Here is a 16982-nt window from a genome sequence, read left to right as displayed (position 1 = left end):
TTCCAGTCCAATGCTCAAGTCTGGAATGCAATACAACTCATTGCTCAAGTCAGTATTTGAGTATGGTTTAAAGCACTCGAAATCATACTCAAATCACTGCCATTAAGGTCGTATTTTCAGTGCTTGAAATCATACTCAGATCCTGACTTGAGCATTGAGTAGAGTTCTGGAATACGACCTTCAGTATGATTAAATGATCTATTTTCATCTCCTCACTCATTTATAGAAAAAAAAAATATAATTACGAAAACGTCAAATAACTTGTCACTTATAATATTTTCAAAACTCAGAAAATTAGTTTGTGCCTGCTGATAGATATTTTAATTTATAAAATATTTAGTCATGTATGAGCCAAGGCAAGTGAAATCAAGTAAAAGTAGACAAGGAAACCTGACTCCAGGCCATTCAGCTGGCGATAATGCTAGTAAAAAGGCTGTGGACATTAGCACGACACGAGTGCAACCTCATTTTATGGTGCCTCCAGAGAAATTAGATAAAGTAACTAAGAGAGTCATAGCTCCTTATGCACAAATTGAACGCAAAGGTAAGGTAACAAGCCATCCTAAAATCTTTTCAGTGCTAATAATAGCGTAGGTACCTGCCTACGCCAAATTAAACATTTGAATTATCTATATAAACTACACTACATATGATATATAATTTTTTCCGATTTTTATTATAAAAAATACGTGTTTTTTATTATTTTTTGTAGTGGTTAATTTTTTTGTGTTACCTAAGTGGGCAGTGAGCCAAAAATCATAAACAATTCAGGGTAGAACCATCCGATAATACCCGCCTAAACAAATGGATCTACTCCAACCAATCTGAGTCCGAAGCTTATTTAAAGATTACCAGATCGGCCATAGTAATTCGTACCCAGGAGGAAGACTCTCAAAAGGCGGGAAAAAGATAAAGGGTTTCTCAACAAGAACTTTCATCATGTGATTTAACACCGCTGGATTATTTTTATGGAGTTATGTTAAAGACAGAGTCTATACGGAGCCAATCGAATCCATTGCAGCCTTAAAACTCAAAATTCACGAAGAAATTAACGAAATAGACTCACCATTTTGTCAAAACGTGATCAAAAACTTTGATGAAAGAATCGACATCTGTAACTGCGGTTGTGGTGGACATTTATCAGATATCATTTTTCATTCATAATTGCCAAAACTTACTTTTTTTAATACTATAAAAATTTGAATCATTGTCATCTAAATGTATTGTTTTATTTTGATTTACAAAACAAAGTTGTTGTTGAAAAACCCTAACAGAAGGACCCTCAAGGTACTCTTTCGCGCCAAAGTTTATCTAAATAATCCTAATTACTTCATATCTTACAGGTACCTAAGGGTGGGCGATATTGGTTTTTATGCCAAGTTGATATGCCATAGACAAAACATCTTGTTTCGATAGTCCATATATCCTCGTCTCCAAATTTTTAATGTACTTTACGAGGTTGATTTCCTGTTTAACGCATTGATGAAAATAGTTATTTTTTTCACCTAAATATTTCATTGAACCTACAGACCCTTTATTTTTACCTTTAGCCCATCGTATTAATGACATACCGCGTACCTACTGCAAACTATTTATTTGCCAATCTATGTAGCATCCTACTTTTTACGCCTCTAGTTCTTTAGATCAGTCTTCCGACCAACCACGACTCGATTTTCTTTTATATTTACACAGCCTGGTCTAAAACAAGAAAAAGCATTATATTTGTTATTAATCGAGATCGATCATATCAACAAAATCCAGTCTTCTACTATGTTAGTCGTATTAGTTTCGGTACTCGGAAAAACATACAAATTAAAAATAGTCCGTTAACAATATATAAAGTACAAGATGATCCCCACGGATCATGTCGTACGCCAAGACCATAATCATCTTGCCCCAATTTACTAATTTTTGTTTTTTGTTCGGCAAAATAACCTGTATGCTATCTAATGTCACCATGCCATTCAAAAAGTAAATAGAGCATTATACAAAGCCTTCAACACAAAAATTTTAGCAATTGATTGCTTAGAATGGAAGTAGCCTCAGCTTTGAATCAACTTTATCTTAGCTCAAACTCACTCAATTTTTGTTCTTTTCTACAAAAATAAAGTCGTCACTCACATCGCCATTACAAATTGACTGATGAGAGGGCACTTTGAGGCGGACCCCGCGGACCACACTGCGGACCCCGGGCTCCGCAGCAACACTGCTGAGGACGCAACCGGGACAACGCTCAGATGAGAGAGAGAGAGAGAGAGGGCACTTTGAGGCCTACATTTTACCGAACAAAATATCTAGATGACGTTACTAGCTTCGCTATAATGGAAAATGATCATCTTACCTCCAAGGATCATCTCGTACACCTTTCCCCTACAGTTTGACGAAACGTTTTTTAGAGAGGTTAATGACTAACAGTAAACTATGAAATGTTGTAAATACACAGTGCTAAGTGGAAAAGCCTACTCGCACCTATTGATTATGTTTTATTGGAAATAAATTTTCATAATCAGGTCTTTCCGATTAGGATTAAAAGAAGACGAGGTAAAAGAAGGGACGTACCTAGACATCAACAGGTTTAACGTATTTCTAGAAGATACTGTCGACTTGGATTCACTGTTCTACGAGACTGCTATGGTTTTGAAAACTGTTACAAGCAGTTCAGGTAAGGTCTAGAACAGGGGTGGGCAAACTTTTTTCATTAGGGGCCAGAAACACACAAGAAATTTTATAGTGTTATGTTATTTCGTACGTGTTAAGATATACAGGGTGGCCGGGAGAGTGACGTCCAAAAGTAAAATCTCGGTCCCTCATAATGAGAGTTATCCGAATCATCACTATTTGTATGTTCCGCGATTTTTCGTAGTTTTCTGATTATGATTTTTTAATTAATTTTTGGAAATTTCCAACCAGACTTATAAATAATCAACTTCCTAATGTCAACCAAAGCTTCGAAAATTTTCACTTGAAGTGGGAGAATTCACGTTCGAGCGAATCAGATTTGAATTTTCAACCTAAAATTAAAAATCTAAAAATGTGATTCCATAGTTCTTGGGCAACTTTAAAAGCTGCGCTAAACGAAGTTAATTATTTTAGGCTTGAAAGTTTAATTCATCCCTGACGTTTGAAAGCAAAAAAAAAAAATATATATATTGTAAATGTTGAAAGCGTACAAATGTTATTTACAAAGAGTAACCCCTAGAGTTTCTTGCTTATTCTTCTCAGGGGAATCTGCCTTACGAATGAGCAGTAGAGTTTAACCAACGTGACGATTTCAAGTGTAATAATGCTTACCTATGAAATAAACATTTATTTTGATTTTGATCTAGACTGAGTAACAAAACAAAATCCCGAAGAAACCCAAAAATTTAAAAAATATAATTTTTAGAGTCGATCTGGGTGAAAATTTCCACAAATCCATTTAAAAATCATGACTCGAAAATTACGAAAAATCGCGGAACATGGGGGTGATTCGGTTGTCGCTATATGAGCGATCTAGATTTCACTTTTGAACATCACTTCTCCGGCCACCCTGTATATATGTCGTATGTGTGTCACACCGAGGAGGCTGTCGAAATAATTTCCGAGGGCCATATACCTTGGAATGCCGTTGGCGGGCCGGAGTTGGACGTTGGTCGTACTTTGCCACACTGATCTAGTTCAGAATTCCTTATATTTATTATTTACTGTCTTATACTTCTGAAGTAAATTCCTTGATATATATTTCAGGAGTGTTTGTGTACACTGTGAATAAATTAAAAAATGAAATCGTCTTAATGTCACAAAATACAAAGAATCCTGATCGTCATGAAGTCAATATACCAATCGGTTAGTATTTATCTATGCTTATTTAAATTTATGTAGGGAAAAATGAGCATTGGTCTCTCTGCATTCAATAAACCAGTGACGAACGGGAAACGTCCATGAAAACAATTGTCCTTTTATGTTATCAAGTATTGTTCAATAAATTACAAGGAAAAAGATTAAACTGTCATTTTGGTCCTTCAACGAGTAAACCCAAAAACAGTTACTATTATGAAATTATAACATGACATAACTCAGATGATAAAAAACTAGTTATGGTATTTTTAGCTGAAGGGAAAATAGCGGCAGCGCACGTGGCAGCAACTAAAGAGTTTCTATTGCTGGATGATGTACAGAGAGATAGACGGTTCGCCGAAGGTCTGCGCTGGGTGGAAGCTAAGGTTGCGTTGTGCATGCCCGTTGTAAAGCCTGATGGAGACTGCTATGCTGTTTTGGAGCTGTATAGAACGCGTGCTGAGCCGTATGATAATGTAAATAACCTTTTAACCGACTTCAAAAAAGGAGGAGGTTCTCAATTCGCCTGTATGTTTTTTTGTATGTATGTTACGAGATAACTCCGGTATTTGTGAACCAATTTTCATGATTCTTTTTTTGTTGGAAAGAGGGTACCTCCATAGTTGTTCCATTTAATTTTGAAGAAAATCATCCATCTCTAAGAGTGGCTGTTCACGCATGAAGATTTATTTTTATAGATAGCGCCTAAATTTTAGTATAATGAGCAATTATTTTAATTGATTTTGCTATTCTTTAATTCAAGGCGTTTTCTCTCTCAATATACTTTGGGTAGTGAGAACCGATTTTTATTATCTCCTGTGTCAAGTACCCTATAGTGGCGAACTAGGGGATGAATCCGGGTTTGCGCACTTTCCGGTAACCGATTTCAATAAAACTTGGTAATTATATGTAATTCCACGTACTTTTGAGGTCGGTTTTTTTAGTACTCTGTACTGAGATTATTAAATTAAAATGTCACGTTCTATGATGGCGTCAATTGATGCAAATCTTGAATTAAACATAAATACGATACATCTCCTTCGTTATAAGTGGAATAGGACATAATATTTCATTTTAGTTTAGAGACGTGAAATTAGTCGACGCCCATAGACCTATACGAGTAGTAGTAATAGTAGACAACATACAATTATATTGCAAGTGAATTTATTGTGTAATTCTGTTCTTGGGCTTTAGTAAATAACTTAAATTAAGCTTATTCGCGATTTTTTTATAATACCAACTGACGAGACGACCACGTTATGCGCCTGGTGGTAAGCGACACGCCTGTCCATAACAGTAGAAGTGCCACTCAGAGCTTTATTCATAAAGATCTAAGGGGCACTGCCACTGCGCCCTTTACTCTGAGACATAAGTTGACAAGTGCTATGTGCCTGTAATTTCACTAGCACCCTTACTGTTCCAACCCGGAACGCAGTAATGTTCATATTACTGCTTGGTTGCAGAAATAGGTAAGGTAGCAAGTACTTCCCTGGACGAACTCTTTCACAAGAAGCTCTACTGCTTCTAATTGTAGACTCCATTTGATACAGTAATTGTTAAGATGTTTCACAGAAGTCAGCGTGTTGTAGCCATGGCTATTTCAACATGGCCAGTTTTCAAAAATATATGAAAACTACCTGGGTGATACTATAGCAGAGGTTCCCATACTCGTTTATGTTTGTTTATGTTTAAATTAACTTAATACGAAAAATCACAAGGAAAAAGATGTAGTGTAGTTTACATAGACAATTCAATGCGGTAGCACCCCCTAGACAGCATCAACTGCCCCCAATTGCTCCCGAAGCCTCACATAGGACTCGTCAACGCCCACTAGAGGAAGCATTTCAAGAGTCCAACCATTTATCATTTAAGGAAGTACTGGAAGAACTGGTAATTTTCACGTATTCTTGGTATTATTCCAGAACGTAGTGTACACAGTGGTTAGCGTAGCGTGCTGGGCGGGTGCAGCAGCACACCAAGCTCAAGCCCGTATCACTCTGCAGAAGACAGCACATCTCAACACTGAGTTAAGGACGCTGTTGCAGAACTACTTCTGCAACCTTGTGTCCATTGATACTATGATCACTGATATGCTGGTACGGGATTTTGAATTTCGTAATAGGTTATTAAATTTGCTTTTTTTCTACGATATGAAGCGACGGGACGGACAAGTCGTGTTGCTGTCCTATTGCTTTAATTAAGACTCGATGCAGCCTCAAATGGCTTTGGTTGATTCCGCTTAATAGTGAAAGTGTTGAATTCGGAAAAAATATATAGTAAAATTGAAGATATACCTACACTGATTAGTATACGGTGTGAAATCACGATTTTTGACGATATAAAAAAACACAGTCTTACCTCGAAATGTTTCAAGAAATTCAATAGATACTTTACGTATACCAATGATTTTTTTGTATAGCAACTGAATTAATAGAACACGTATAGTATACGATATACATTTTTCTTTTTTTTGGAAAAAAAATATACTGAAATAAAGCCAGTGTCTGCTGCTCAACCCACGCCATAGAACCTATTCAGTAAGGAAAAGTGGGAGTTTTCATCTGGATATTTTAAAATAGGTGATGTATATAGATGACAATGTCGAAGACACGATGCATATCGTGTGATAAAAAATGTCCATCGTACTGTAAGTAATTTACGTAATGTGCTATAATTTATAGAGACAACCTAAGCGATTGCTTGGTCTCAAACTAGGGAATTCCAAGCAAAGAAAATTTACTATGAGTTCTAGAGCATAGGTTCCCAAACTTATTGGTCCACCGCTCACTTAGGCAAGATAAAAAAATTTCTACGTCCGCGAACAAAAATTAGTTATATATTTGTAGTGTAGTTTATATCAAATGGGGTAGCTCCCCCTGGACAGCATCAACGCCCCCCAATTGCTTCCAAAGCCCTAGGGCTGTTCAGCGCGCACTGGGGACGGCAGGGACCACTTTGGGAAACTATGTTCTAGAGCAACGGAATTCACTTTGGGGCACCTTCGCAGAACACCCAGACAAGAACCACTTTATAAATTTCATTTCCCAAATTGTTCCTACCGGAAATCGAACCTGAGATGTCCTCATCCAGTGCTCATAGTGCAAACTGATGGGCATATTATCATCAGTTATTATTGAAATGTAGATTTAATTCGACACGAAACGGTTTCGACTATAAATATTATATTAATTGGCGAACCCGTGACGACAGGCTGGTTTAAAAAATCCTATAGCTTTTTTCTTTTAAAAATTTATTTCTGACCAAAGTTTTTCAATTTCATGGTAAATTCCGCAAATATGACTTATGTAGGAAATGAAACTGTTTTTCCGGATTTAAATCGCGTATATTTGTTTTTTCAAACAAACCGACGTTTCCGGCGCTTTACAGGTCCCATGGTCATGGTTGACTGAGGTGGTACAGTCTTCAACCAGTTATGTCTAATATTGATGCAAACCACCCTATTTTTTCACTATAGTTACAATAGTTATTAATTAAATACCTTATTTTTAATTTTACAAAGAAATCATTCCTATTTACGCTACATTAAGTTTTACAAATTATAAGTTTTACAAATTATTTTATTGAATGAATTTTTATTAAGTTCAATTTATTATTAATTAATAATAGAAATTAGAATAAATTAAAACATATTAATTAGTACTGCACTCTTATGTCTGTTTGAGATTTTTCATTAGAGGAAATACTGGATCCCAAACTAATGGTACGGAGAAACCATCTTCCCTGTTGAAATTAGGATGTTTTTTAATTTCAATGGCCTTTCGCAGCGTCCTGGTTAGATAACGGACTTCTTTTGTAAGGACCTGAGGTTTGTCAAACTTCATTGAATGTGTAGGTTTAGATGACATGCTCGCAGACTGCAGACTTGTTTACGCGACGGTGTTTGACATCAGCTATATGTTCTTTGACGCGGGTACAAATACTTCGTTTTGTTTGTCCAATATAAGAGAGACCGCACTCACAGTCAAGCTTGTAAACTCCTGCATCCTGTAAGGGGATGTTACATTTCACGGGTCTCAGGAACTGAGAAATCTTCCTCGAGGGCTTGAAATAGGTCTTGATAGATGCGCGCTTGAGGACTCTTCCGATCTTGTCTGTAACATCTCTCACGTAAGGTAAGATGGCAGGTCTTCGCTTGACTATTGGTGGTTTCACACGGGGCCTGCGCGATTTAAATCCGGAAAAACAGTTTCGAAGTTCCTAAGAACTCGATATGACTTATGTACCTACCTGTTTGTTACACCTGTAGATTTGACAATTTAACAACATAATATTTACACAGTGGTGTCTGATTTGAAGTCTAATCTATTTTCTAGTGGAACCAATTTACGACCACCTTGTGTGTAGTTTGTTCATTTTGTAATAAATAATATTCCAGTGTAAGAGATACGTCTTTGGACTATTATTTCTAAACAAAAACTTTTCTTTTTATAACAATTCGCTCCCTCGGTGTAATAACGCCACATCTGCAAAATAATAACTTTTTAGGAGAGAGGTTTAAAGATTCGGCCAAAATTAGTCGGTAATCTTTTTATGCTTAAACAGGGGAGTTGTCAAATCTCACAGTCATTCTTTGTTTTCGTAGTTCATGTTATTTTATGAATTTCATTTTCACCTAATGAAAGCTCTTTTGACGTATGATCCATAGATATTACATGTGGCTTTATAATGGGCTTTATTGTACCAGGGTACGAATTGGTGCAATTATCTGACACCAATCATTATTTCGAACAGGCGGTTGTCAAATCGTTTGTGGGTTCCATGCGCAGCAGCTTCTACATCATCGACCGCGACAACATTAACGCGCAGATCCTCGCGGAAATGTGGGACGACGGCTGGGCCTCAGAGCGAACCACGATGCCCAGAAAGAAGATGAAGATTAAGTAAGTTAAGCTATTTCTGACTTATGTAGCCACCTGAACGGTTAAAATGGTCTAGCCTTGGTGAAATTTAAGAGAGGGCTCGGTCCATCTAAAATTTGAGGAGATATTTTAAAAGAACAAACAAACTGTAACCAAAAATACACTAATATAAAAACAGGTAGGTGCAACACTCCCTACAGATCAAACATAAAATGGACTTATCCCAAAAGGGCCTGTATTCGCATAAATATTCGATACTTTAATGCAAAATTAATTCCGGGGCCTTATCATCAAATGGCTTTATTTTCTTAAATTATCTTACAATGTAAATTTACAAAATTCCTTCCAAATCATGAAATCCGCAACAAACCGATGTGATAATGGTAGGTAGTAACAACCGTTGGGATATAAACCATAAGGGGTGAGGACAGTAATTCAACTGAACTTAAATCCTTTGCAGCCTGTCCTCTGAAACGACACCAGCTGGTTTAGTAGCACGAACCGGCCAGTCACTGAACGTAGAAGACGCCTACAAAGATCCCCGTTTCACAAAAGAAATAGACCAGACCACGGGAAATGTCGTCAGATCCGTATTAGCTTTCCCTATTGTTGATAAAGATGGCGTTATTGGTAAGCGCGTCTTTGACATACAACTTTTCAGATAATATTACAGTTTAGTACCAGTAGACCTCCTTGTGAAAGAATTCGTCCAGGGAAGTTCTGCTACCTTACCAATTTCTGCCACTAAGCAGTAATTACAGGCACATGGAACTACTTTTGTCGCTGAGTGACGGGAGCAGTGGCAATGCTCCTCAGATCTTTGGGATTAAAGCTCTGACTAACACTGCAATAATCATGGATAGGCGTAACACTCACCACCAAGCACACGATTTGTTCGTCAGTGTAAAGCAGTTGTCCTGAGATTGCTCCCCAGAGTAAACTCCTGTATCTCAAACCTATTTTAGAAGTAAAAATTAATTACAGGCGTGGTGACACTCACTAACAAGACAAATTCGCAGTCATTCAACGAACATGACGTCAAGATTTTCGAAGTCTTCACCAGCTACTGCTCGCTTATTGTTCACTTTTACAATATGCAGCTCAAGAAACAGCATTATGTGCGTTTTATAAATTAGAGTTTAAATAATACGGCGTGGAAGATGTAGTGACAAAGATAGAGGAAGGGATGGTTAGAACGTGTAGAGAGAATGAATGAAAGAAGATTGAGGAAACAGATTTATAAGACGAGAGGAAGTGGGCAAGTCGGTAAGGTTCAACCAAGGCGCACTTACCATGACCAAATTGAGGACGTCCTAAAGAAAGGCCTGGTCCAGAGTACTAACCGAGGAGCACGTATGAAAGTACTGACGCGTGTTGATGAGGTGCAAGAAGTGTCAGGATCGTAGCAAATGGAAGGCTGTTGTCTGTGTATACCACGATGGGAAAAGGACGTGAAGTAATAAAGGGTTTTCCAATAAGGACACAACAATTTTGTATTTCTATAAAACACAGAATAATTAAAATTTATTCCATATGCAGTACACATATTACATGTAAGAATGGAATTCGATCTCGTTTTTATGAACACCGCGAGTACGTTTCCAGCGGTCACACATCTGGTCAAACAATCGATCTATTGAAGAGGAAGAATCGTGTAATCTCGCGAAATGGTCCGGTCGAATGGCCACCTCCCTCATACGATCTAACGCCGTTACATTACTTTTTATGGGGTTACGTTAAGTGGTTGGTTTATGCCAATAAGCCAACAACGTTAAAAGCGATCAGAAACAATATTAAACGCGAAATTGCCAACGTTTCGGCCGATATGTGTGAAAGCGTGGTGGGAAATTGTCTCCAAAGAATTGAATGCTGCAAACTTGCTCGCGGTGTTCATATGAACGAGATTGAATTCCATTCTTAAATGTAACGCGTACTGCACACCTGGAATAAATTTCAGTTCGATATCTCAATTATTCTGTGTTTTATTGAAATACAAAATTGTTATGTCCCTATTGAAAAACCCGATATATAGATCTGTATATTTTTTCTGGCATCAGGTCGCCATCTTGCAAAAAGGCGATGACGTGTCATGTCAACGAAATGTGTAACAGCACACAGTGATGATTGACTACTTTTTCCACTTCCACTTATAAATTTATAAATTTCATCAAATAGAAAATATAAGTATTAATTTTAAATTTCTGTGATGCTATCCTTTAGGAAGGACTCAACAAAGTGTGGCATGAACTTATGCAACTACACCTAAAGCCTTGCAAACACGACTTCGAAGAGCTAATGGAAACTAATGGGCTGGTGTTGGCACCTCCTAATTTCAGAAGGTACAGTCTGTACAAATGACTAGGTATCTAAAACCTTTGAAATGAGAATTATGTATTAATACGAATCAAGAAAGAAAATATAACATAACGAAGATGAATTGACAAGACCTCTTAACCAAAAACGTTCGCACTAATGCCGCTTCTAAAGCAAAAATTGGTCATTATAAACGTTTGTTACGAGCGTCTATATATTATACCTACATATAAGAAAAATAGTGCAAAGTTCTCCTTTCATTACTTTCTTACCAAAGACGTTTTTTATCACCGTCTAAACAGTAGTTAGCTGCTAATAGGTTCACTGCACGTTCAGTCAATCTGTTAGCAGCCTAGGTACTATCTATCTTTGATGTGTTGAATTTATTATTCAAAACTCGTTATCTCAACAGACAAGAAGTTGCTTAACGTATACAGCGTTCTCATAATTCGGCCATTTTCACAGTCGGTGTTCTCAGCCTAATTACCGTAGCCATTGTTTTATCTTTCATTGTACCCAAGAACATTTAAATATGAATAACTATAAGCTAAACTGTCAATATGTCTAAATGGTTGAAATAGACATAGTAATTTTCGAGTTATTAAGACAAAAATATTTTATGGAAACGGCAATTAGATCTAATTTACTTATTTATAAGAAAACATAAAAACAAAAACTATAACTAACAACGTATAAATAACTTGGATTTTAATTTTCTTCACTTTTTGTAATGAATTACATCGATGTAAAATTTTTGTTTTAAACTTTAAAGGTTTTTTTATCAGCAGAAATAGTCAAACCGTAAATTATTACACTGTTCTTGTAACAGCTATGATTAATCATAAGAAAAAATTGGAGTAATTTTTAGTCATTATTATGCTAACCAAATATTAAAAAACCTAATTTAAATTTATTTTCAAAATCATGAATGGCGCTTGTATCAGTAGAAATATACCAAATTTAGCAAAATATACAAATAATAATTCAGCAGTATCAGAAATAGTCGGTTTTGCTTAAAAATCTTTGAACTTTGTGGCTACAAAGTTCAAACCATTTATCCATGGCTATGGATACGGTGATTAGATCTAATTACTGTTTCTATAAAATATTCCTGTCTTATTCTAATGTCATTTAGACATATTGATAGTTAAGCTTAAAGTTGTTCATATTTCAATGTTATTGGGTAATTAGGCTGAGAATGTCGAATGTAAGAATGGCCGGTTTTAATTCAGTCTATAGGTTCTATTTTCTCAATGTGTCTCGGCAATCACCGGATTTCCGAATGCACACGAATATTGGTTTCCATGCCCATTAATTATTATATTTAAAATCTATAATAATTTTAATTTTGAACAACGTTCTTTACTGTTCCGATTGAAACACCACAAATTACAGGAACACGATTTTGGACTTTTTGAAAATAATCATTATCTTTCTTGAACGTATCGGCTTCTTGTAAAGAATACAAATACAAGCTGTAAATTATCTGTCGTGACTGTGACTTTATCGGCTTTCCTCCCATTGTATAATAAATAAAATATATAATAACAACTCTAAATGTATACTTCTAAGTCGAGTGAAAGCGTCCGGTCTATATCAAAGGCAACGGGCAACAGAATAAAACCCGACAACAGCCGAAACTCGAAGTTTACCGAGCGATATTGAGATAAAAAAAGCACTGTACTCAACGTATTCAGTGTTGTTTTTATCCAGTCTATACTTACCTCTATTAATCGATCAAAAACTCCCTCTAGCTTCGACTACCACATCAGCGAAGGCAACAAAGAAGACATGGCGGGCCTAGTCTGTTACATGTACATCGAGACTTTCGCGGATCGTAACTTCGATAGGCCTCAGCTTGCTGACTTCGCTCTGACAATCCTCCGATGCTATAGACCAAATCCTTATCATAACGCAGAGCATGCATTCTGTTTCACGCACACCATGTTCATAATATTGACAAATAACTCTGGATATTTTGATTTTCATGAGGTCAGTGACATTCTTGTACTTATATCTGTTATAAAGGTTGCCTCGATAAATATGATGGAAAGGTCCACATTCCATCATATTTTATAACAAAGATAAATGATAGAAAAATGTAAGAAATAAACACAACATAGAAAAGTTAGCTTTTTCTACATTGATTGAAGCCAGGCGACACCATGAAAACTAGTAATGCAACAGACCTCTGCTTGTGTTTCCGCAACTGCGGAAGTTCCGTGCGTTTTCTCACATCTGTTTCCGTTTCTGGGGCTCTACTCACGTTCTCTGTTCGACATCCGTCCGAAACAATTACTGTCAAATAAGTAACACTCGACAAAATCAAAAAACAAAATCAAGTATGAAGCTTCATTCGTATCATACGTCATTTAATTGGGGCAAGTATTGTAGTTGGGGTAAGTTTATATATATTTTATATATATATATATATATATATATAAACTTACTTATATTATTATATATTATACTTATTACTTACTTTGTTTTCGTTCCATCGTGACTCGTATTCTCGTAAATTTTTTGAACCGTTTACCAGTTACCAAAATCTCTTCTACGATAAACATTTTAAAGATCACAAATATTAATAAAACGGGAATAATATTTATAAAACTGGATTTATTACCACTATTTCTTTACCTTTTTGAATTTTGAACTTTAAACTTACCTACTAAGCAAGATGTATGGAGGTTGAGGAGACTGCGGAAGCTACATGGCAATCCATAGGACATGCTAAAGCGGTGCCAACAGGACTCACCAGCAGCGGTACACGCATTTCACTAGTGCGATGGAACGAAACAAAATGAGAATGGCGAGACAAAGCAATTAAAGAAAAATTCTAAAGTTAAAAACGAGTGGCCAGGAACCGGAGAGAAGGCGATGAAAAGATGGGATGACAATGTAAGGAGGTCACATTGTCACAGCCTAATCACTCTCGCCTTGAAAAAATCGCCAAGTTATAGCGTTCCACTTCCTAGCCGCTCGCCATATTGTTATTATTATTTCGACGGATTACTGTAATCGGAAGTTAGTTTACAACGTTCACGACGGATGAAGTGCGCACGCGGATCATTCGGCAGTGGGGCAAACGTTTTAGCAGTTTTAAGTGAAAGTATGAAACCAAAAACAAATCCTTTTTGCTATTTACTTGAGATCTCTATAGTTTTTGTACTTCTGCTTCCACATCCGCTTCCGTTTTCGTATCCGCTAAGACTTACTTTTGACATCTGTTTCCGTTATGACATTTCCGTTGCATCACTAATGAAAACCGGTATGCAAGCCACTCGACCACGGAAGTCGTCATACTAACTGTCGAGAAGTAACCGTACCGTTGGTAAAGCAATCCACATGTGATCATACGATAAAAGTACTTTTATCACATGAAAGTAAAATATAATATGTACTGTATTACTAACATCATAAGCAACAGCCATTGTGCTATGACTTTTTACAGAACGTAATAAAACCAAAAATAAACTTTTAAGTTTTTGTTGCACTATCTGACACATTTTAGATTTGTATGTGGTAGAATAAGTTCAAACGTGCAAGCGTCCTCCGCGGCGATTCCCGCCCGGGGGTTCGATTCAGAACCCTACGATAACTCAGTTGTCGACCGATTCGATGTGATCTCGTAAGATTTCTTTTAATTTTAATTCACAACACCCGAATCGAACGTCAAACTGTCGTATTCGAAATCGAAACGAAATGACGTCACTCCTGTAGTCGAACTTCTCGACCGGCAAAGGCTACAAACGTTATTCAGAACACAGCGAATGAAAGTTACCCAACGTCCTATTGTTTACAAAGCAAGAATATACTATGGAAATCTCTTGTTATTTTAAATAAAGTCTGGATTTTGTTCAATTTTATTAATTAATTTTAATGCAAGACTGTTACGTTCTAATTGAATATTTGAATAGTTCGATTGATATCGTTCTCGAATCGAAGGGCACTTTCCGAACTATGTAGTGCAGTTTTAAATAGAAAACCACCGTGAGACTCAGACATATTAACTAAAAATAACGGATAACTCACGTATTTAAGTCGAATTTTTACTCGACATGTTTCGAACCAATTCGTGGTCCTTAATCATGAGATTCCGCGGCGGTGACTCGACGGAAACTGCGCGCCAAATCCCTGGCAGCCCGATCACTCAGTACGGCAGCGAGCGCAGGCGGCGTCGGCGAGAATCTGCCCTCGTTTGCTTTATTTTTATTAAAGTCATATGCAGGATTGCACACTACACTAACAACGTCACTTTCTAAAGTCTCGTCTACACTAACCACTGACGTAGTACCTAACACTGTTTTCCAGCTGGGGGATAGCGATTGGGGGTTCTATATGACCATGGAGTATGTAGAAAAATACTCCTTTCATACTAAACTGGGGGATACTTGCTTGGGCCTGAAGCATGTAATTGCATATATTACATTCTAAGGTACAGGGTCAACAGCACGTCAAGTTTGACACTTAAGATTTAAATCCAACTCTATGCCACTTACGATAAGAACGGTCCAAAGCACAAAGTGTCAAGCTTGACGTGCTCTTGACTCTACATTAGTTCTTTAGCGCTTTACTCATTCTAGTTTGCCAGTCTTAGGAGGTTAATTTACAGAATTATCTGTCTCTTATCAATAATAATAATAAGACATTTATTCATAAGCACATTTACAATAAAAAGGTTAACAGTTTAGTTTCGGAAATGTGGACTCTAGTGCCAATGAAGAGGATGGAACCTCAGCACTATTGCTGCTTTTCAGGTTCCATCTCCAGACATGGACATCCGCTGCTGACAATTGTATTGATTGTTTACAGACGGTAGCTTTAATGATAGCAGGACTGTGCCACGATTTAGATCATCCAGGTTATAACAACAACTTCCTGTCTCTGTCCAAGCATGCGATTGCCTCCATGTACAAGAATTCGATGTTGGAATACCATCACTTCTTTCTTGCTAAGAAGATTATTGAAGTACGTGTGCTATTTAACTTTTCTTTGTAGTTTGGAAGTATAGATTCATTTTATTCAAGATTGAAATTATTTGTTTCGTGGAATAGGTATGTTCCTTTATTCAGAACGACGACTCGCACATTGCATCCTGTACTTACACCATCGAGTATATAACCAGAAATAGAGACGAAATGTCATTTAATTTGTTTGAAAACTATTTTGCTAAATCATTGCGGTGATAACGGCACTCCGATTGGCCAGCCTGAATTCGAAACAACTGACGGGTGTCGTCAATTGTTTCACTTCAAATCGACCAGTTTAACTTGAGCTTTGCTATAATGGAAAAAAATTAACAAATTACATATTTAATTACCAATGAAATGTCATTCCGTTTGTTTTGCAATTAATAATAATAATAATAATAACGTTTATTGCAAAACATGTTGTTACATAATAGTTCTTATAGTAGTTTACAGTATCAAACATGTACCCTGTAAGGGCGTAGCAATGTCAATTTTTTAAATATACATTTTGATTACCATTAATTAAAATATCATTATAATGATAATTAAATCTAAACAAATATTTTCTGAACAGTCAATGAATTAATTGGAAAATGAATGTCAAATTGAAGTGTATTTCAAAAAAATTAATCGTCAAATTATTCTAGAATTTTATAATAATAATAATAATAACGCACACACTCAACATAGCCCCGCACTAAGGAAACCCTGTGCCGCGGGTGCCATGGACACACATAGACAACCACAAATTACACCCAAACTCACGAGAGAAATAAATGTAGGCCTCTCTCTAAAGGGACCTCTGCATGGCAGTCCAGCATGATAATCGTTCAGGGAACATGTTTGCAGGCAGGGGAATCCTTCAAATATCCACAACATAGGAATGAAACCCCACCCTACGTCTAACATAACATTTGATAACATCTAATAAAAATTTTATTGAACTGATATTCAATCATTTTTTGTGAAATTACTCCACTAGTTTCTGATGAATATCGAA

At 36.6% G+C, this 16982-nt stretch overlaps 1 protein-coding gene across 1 annotated transcript in view; it reads left to right on the top strand.

The window, feature by feature from the left end:
- Nucleotides 1-342: 342 nt before the first annotated feature.
- Nucleotides 343-16982, top strand: part of LOC113229721 (cAMP and cAMP-inhibited cGMP 3',5'-cyclic phosphodiesterase 10A-like) — a 32193-nt gene continuing 15553 nt past the window's right edge. The window contains exons 1-11 of the mRNA XM_026463403.1: nucleotides 343-544; nucleotides 2525-2662; nucleotides 3727-3825; nucleotides 4090-4292; nucleotides 5739-5912; nucleotides 8569-8717; nucleotides 9157-9326; nucleotides 9681-9814; nucleotides 10917-11035; nucleotides 12764-13001; nucleotides 15825-15980. Coding sequence (XP_026319188.1) covers nucleotides 343-544; nucleotides 2525-2662; nucleotides 3727-3825; nucleotides 4090-4292; nucleotides 5739-5912; nucleotides 8569-8717; nucleotides 9157-9326; nucleotides 9681-9814; nucleotides 10917-11035; nucleotides 12764-13001; nucleotides 15825-15980 — 1782 coding nt within the window. The remainder of the gene's footprint in view (nucleotides 545-2524; nucleotides 2663-3726; nucleotides 3826-4089; nucleotides 4293-5738; nucleotides 5913-8568; nucleotides 8718-9156; nucleotides 9327-9680; nucleotides 9815-10916; nucleotides 11036-12763; nucleotides 13002-15824; nucleotides 15981-16982) is intronic.

The sequence above is a fragment of the Hyposmocoma kahamanoa genome, unplaced genomic scaffold (assembly GCF_003589595.1).
Source record: "Hyposmocoma kahamanoa isolate Upper Pololo Valley unplaced genomic scaffold, ASM358959v1 62, whole genome shotgun sequence".
Lineage (NCBI taxonomy): Eukaryota > Metazoa > Arthropoda > Insecta > Lepidoptera > Cosmopterigidae > Hyposmocoma > Hyposmocoma kahamanoa.
Note: the sequence above shows the minus strand (reverse complement) of the source record. Positions and strands in the feature narration are given on the sequence as shown.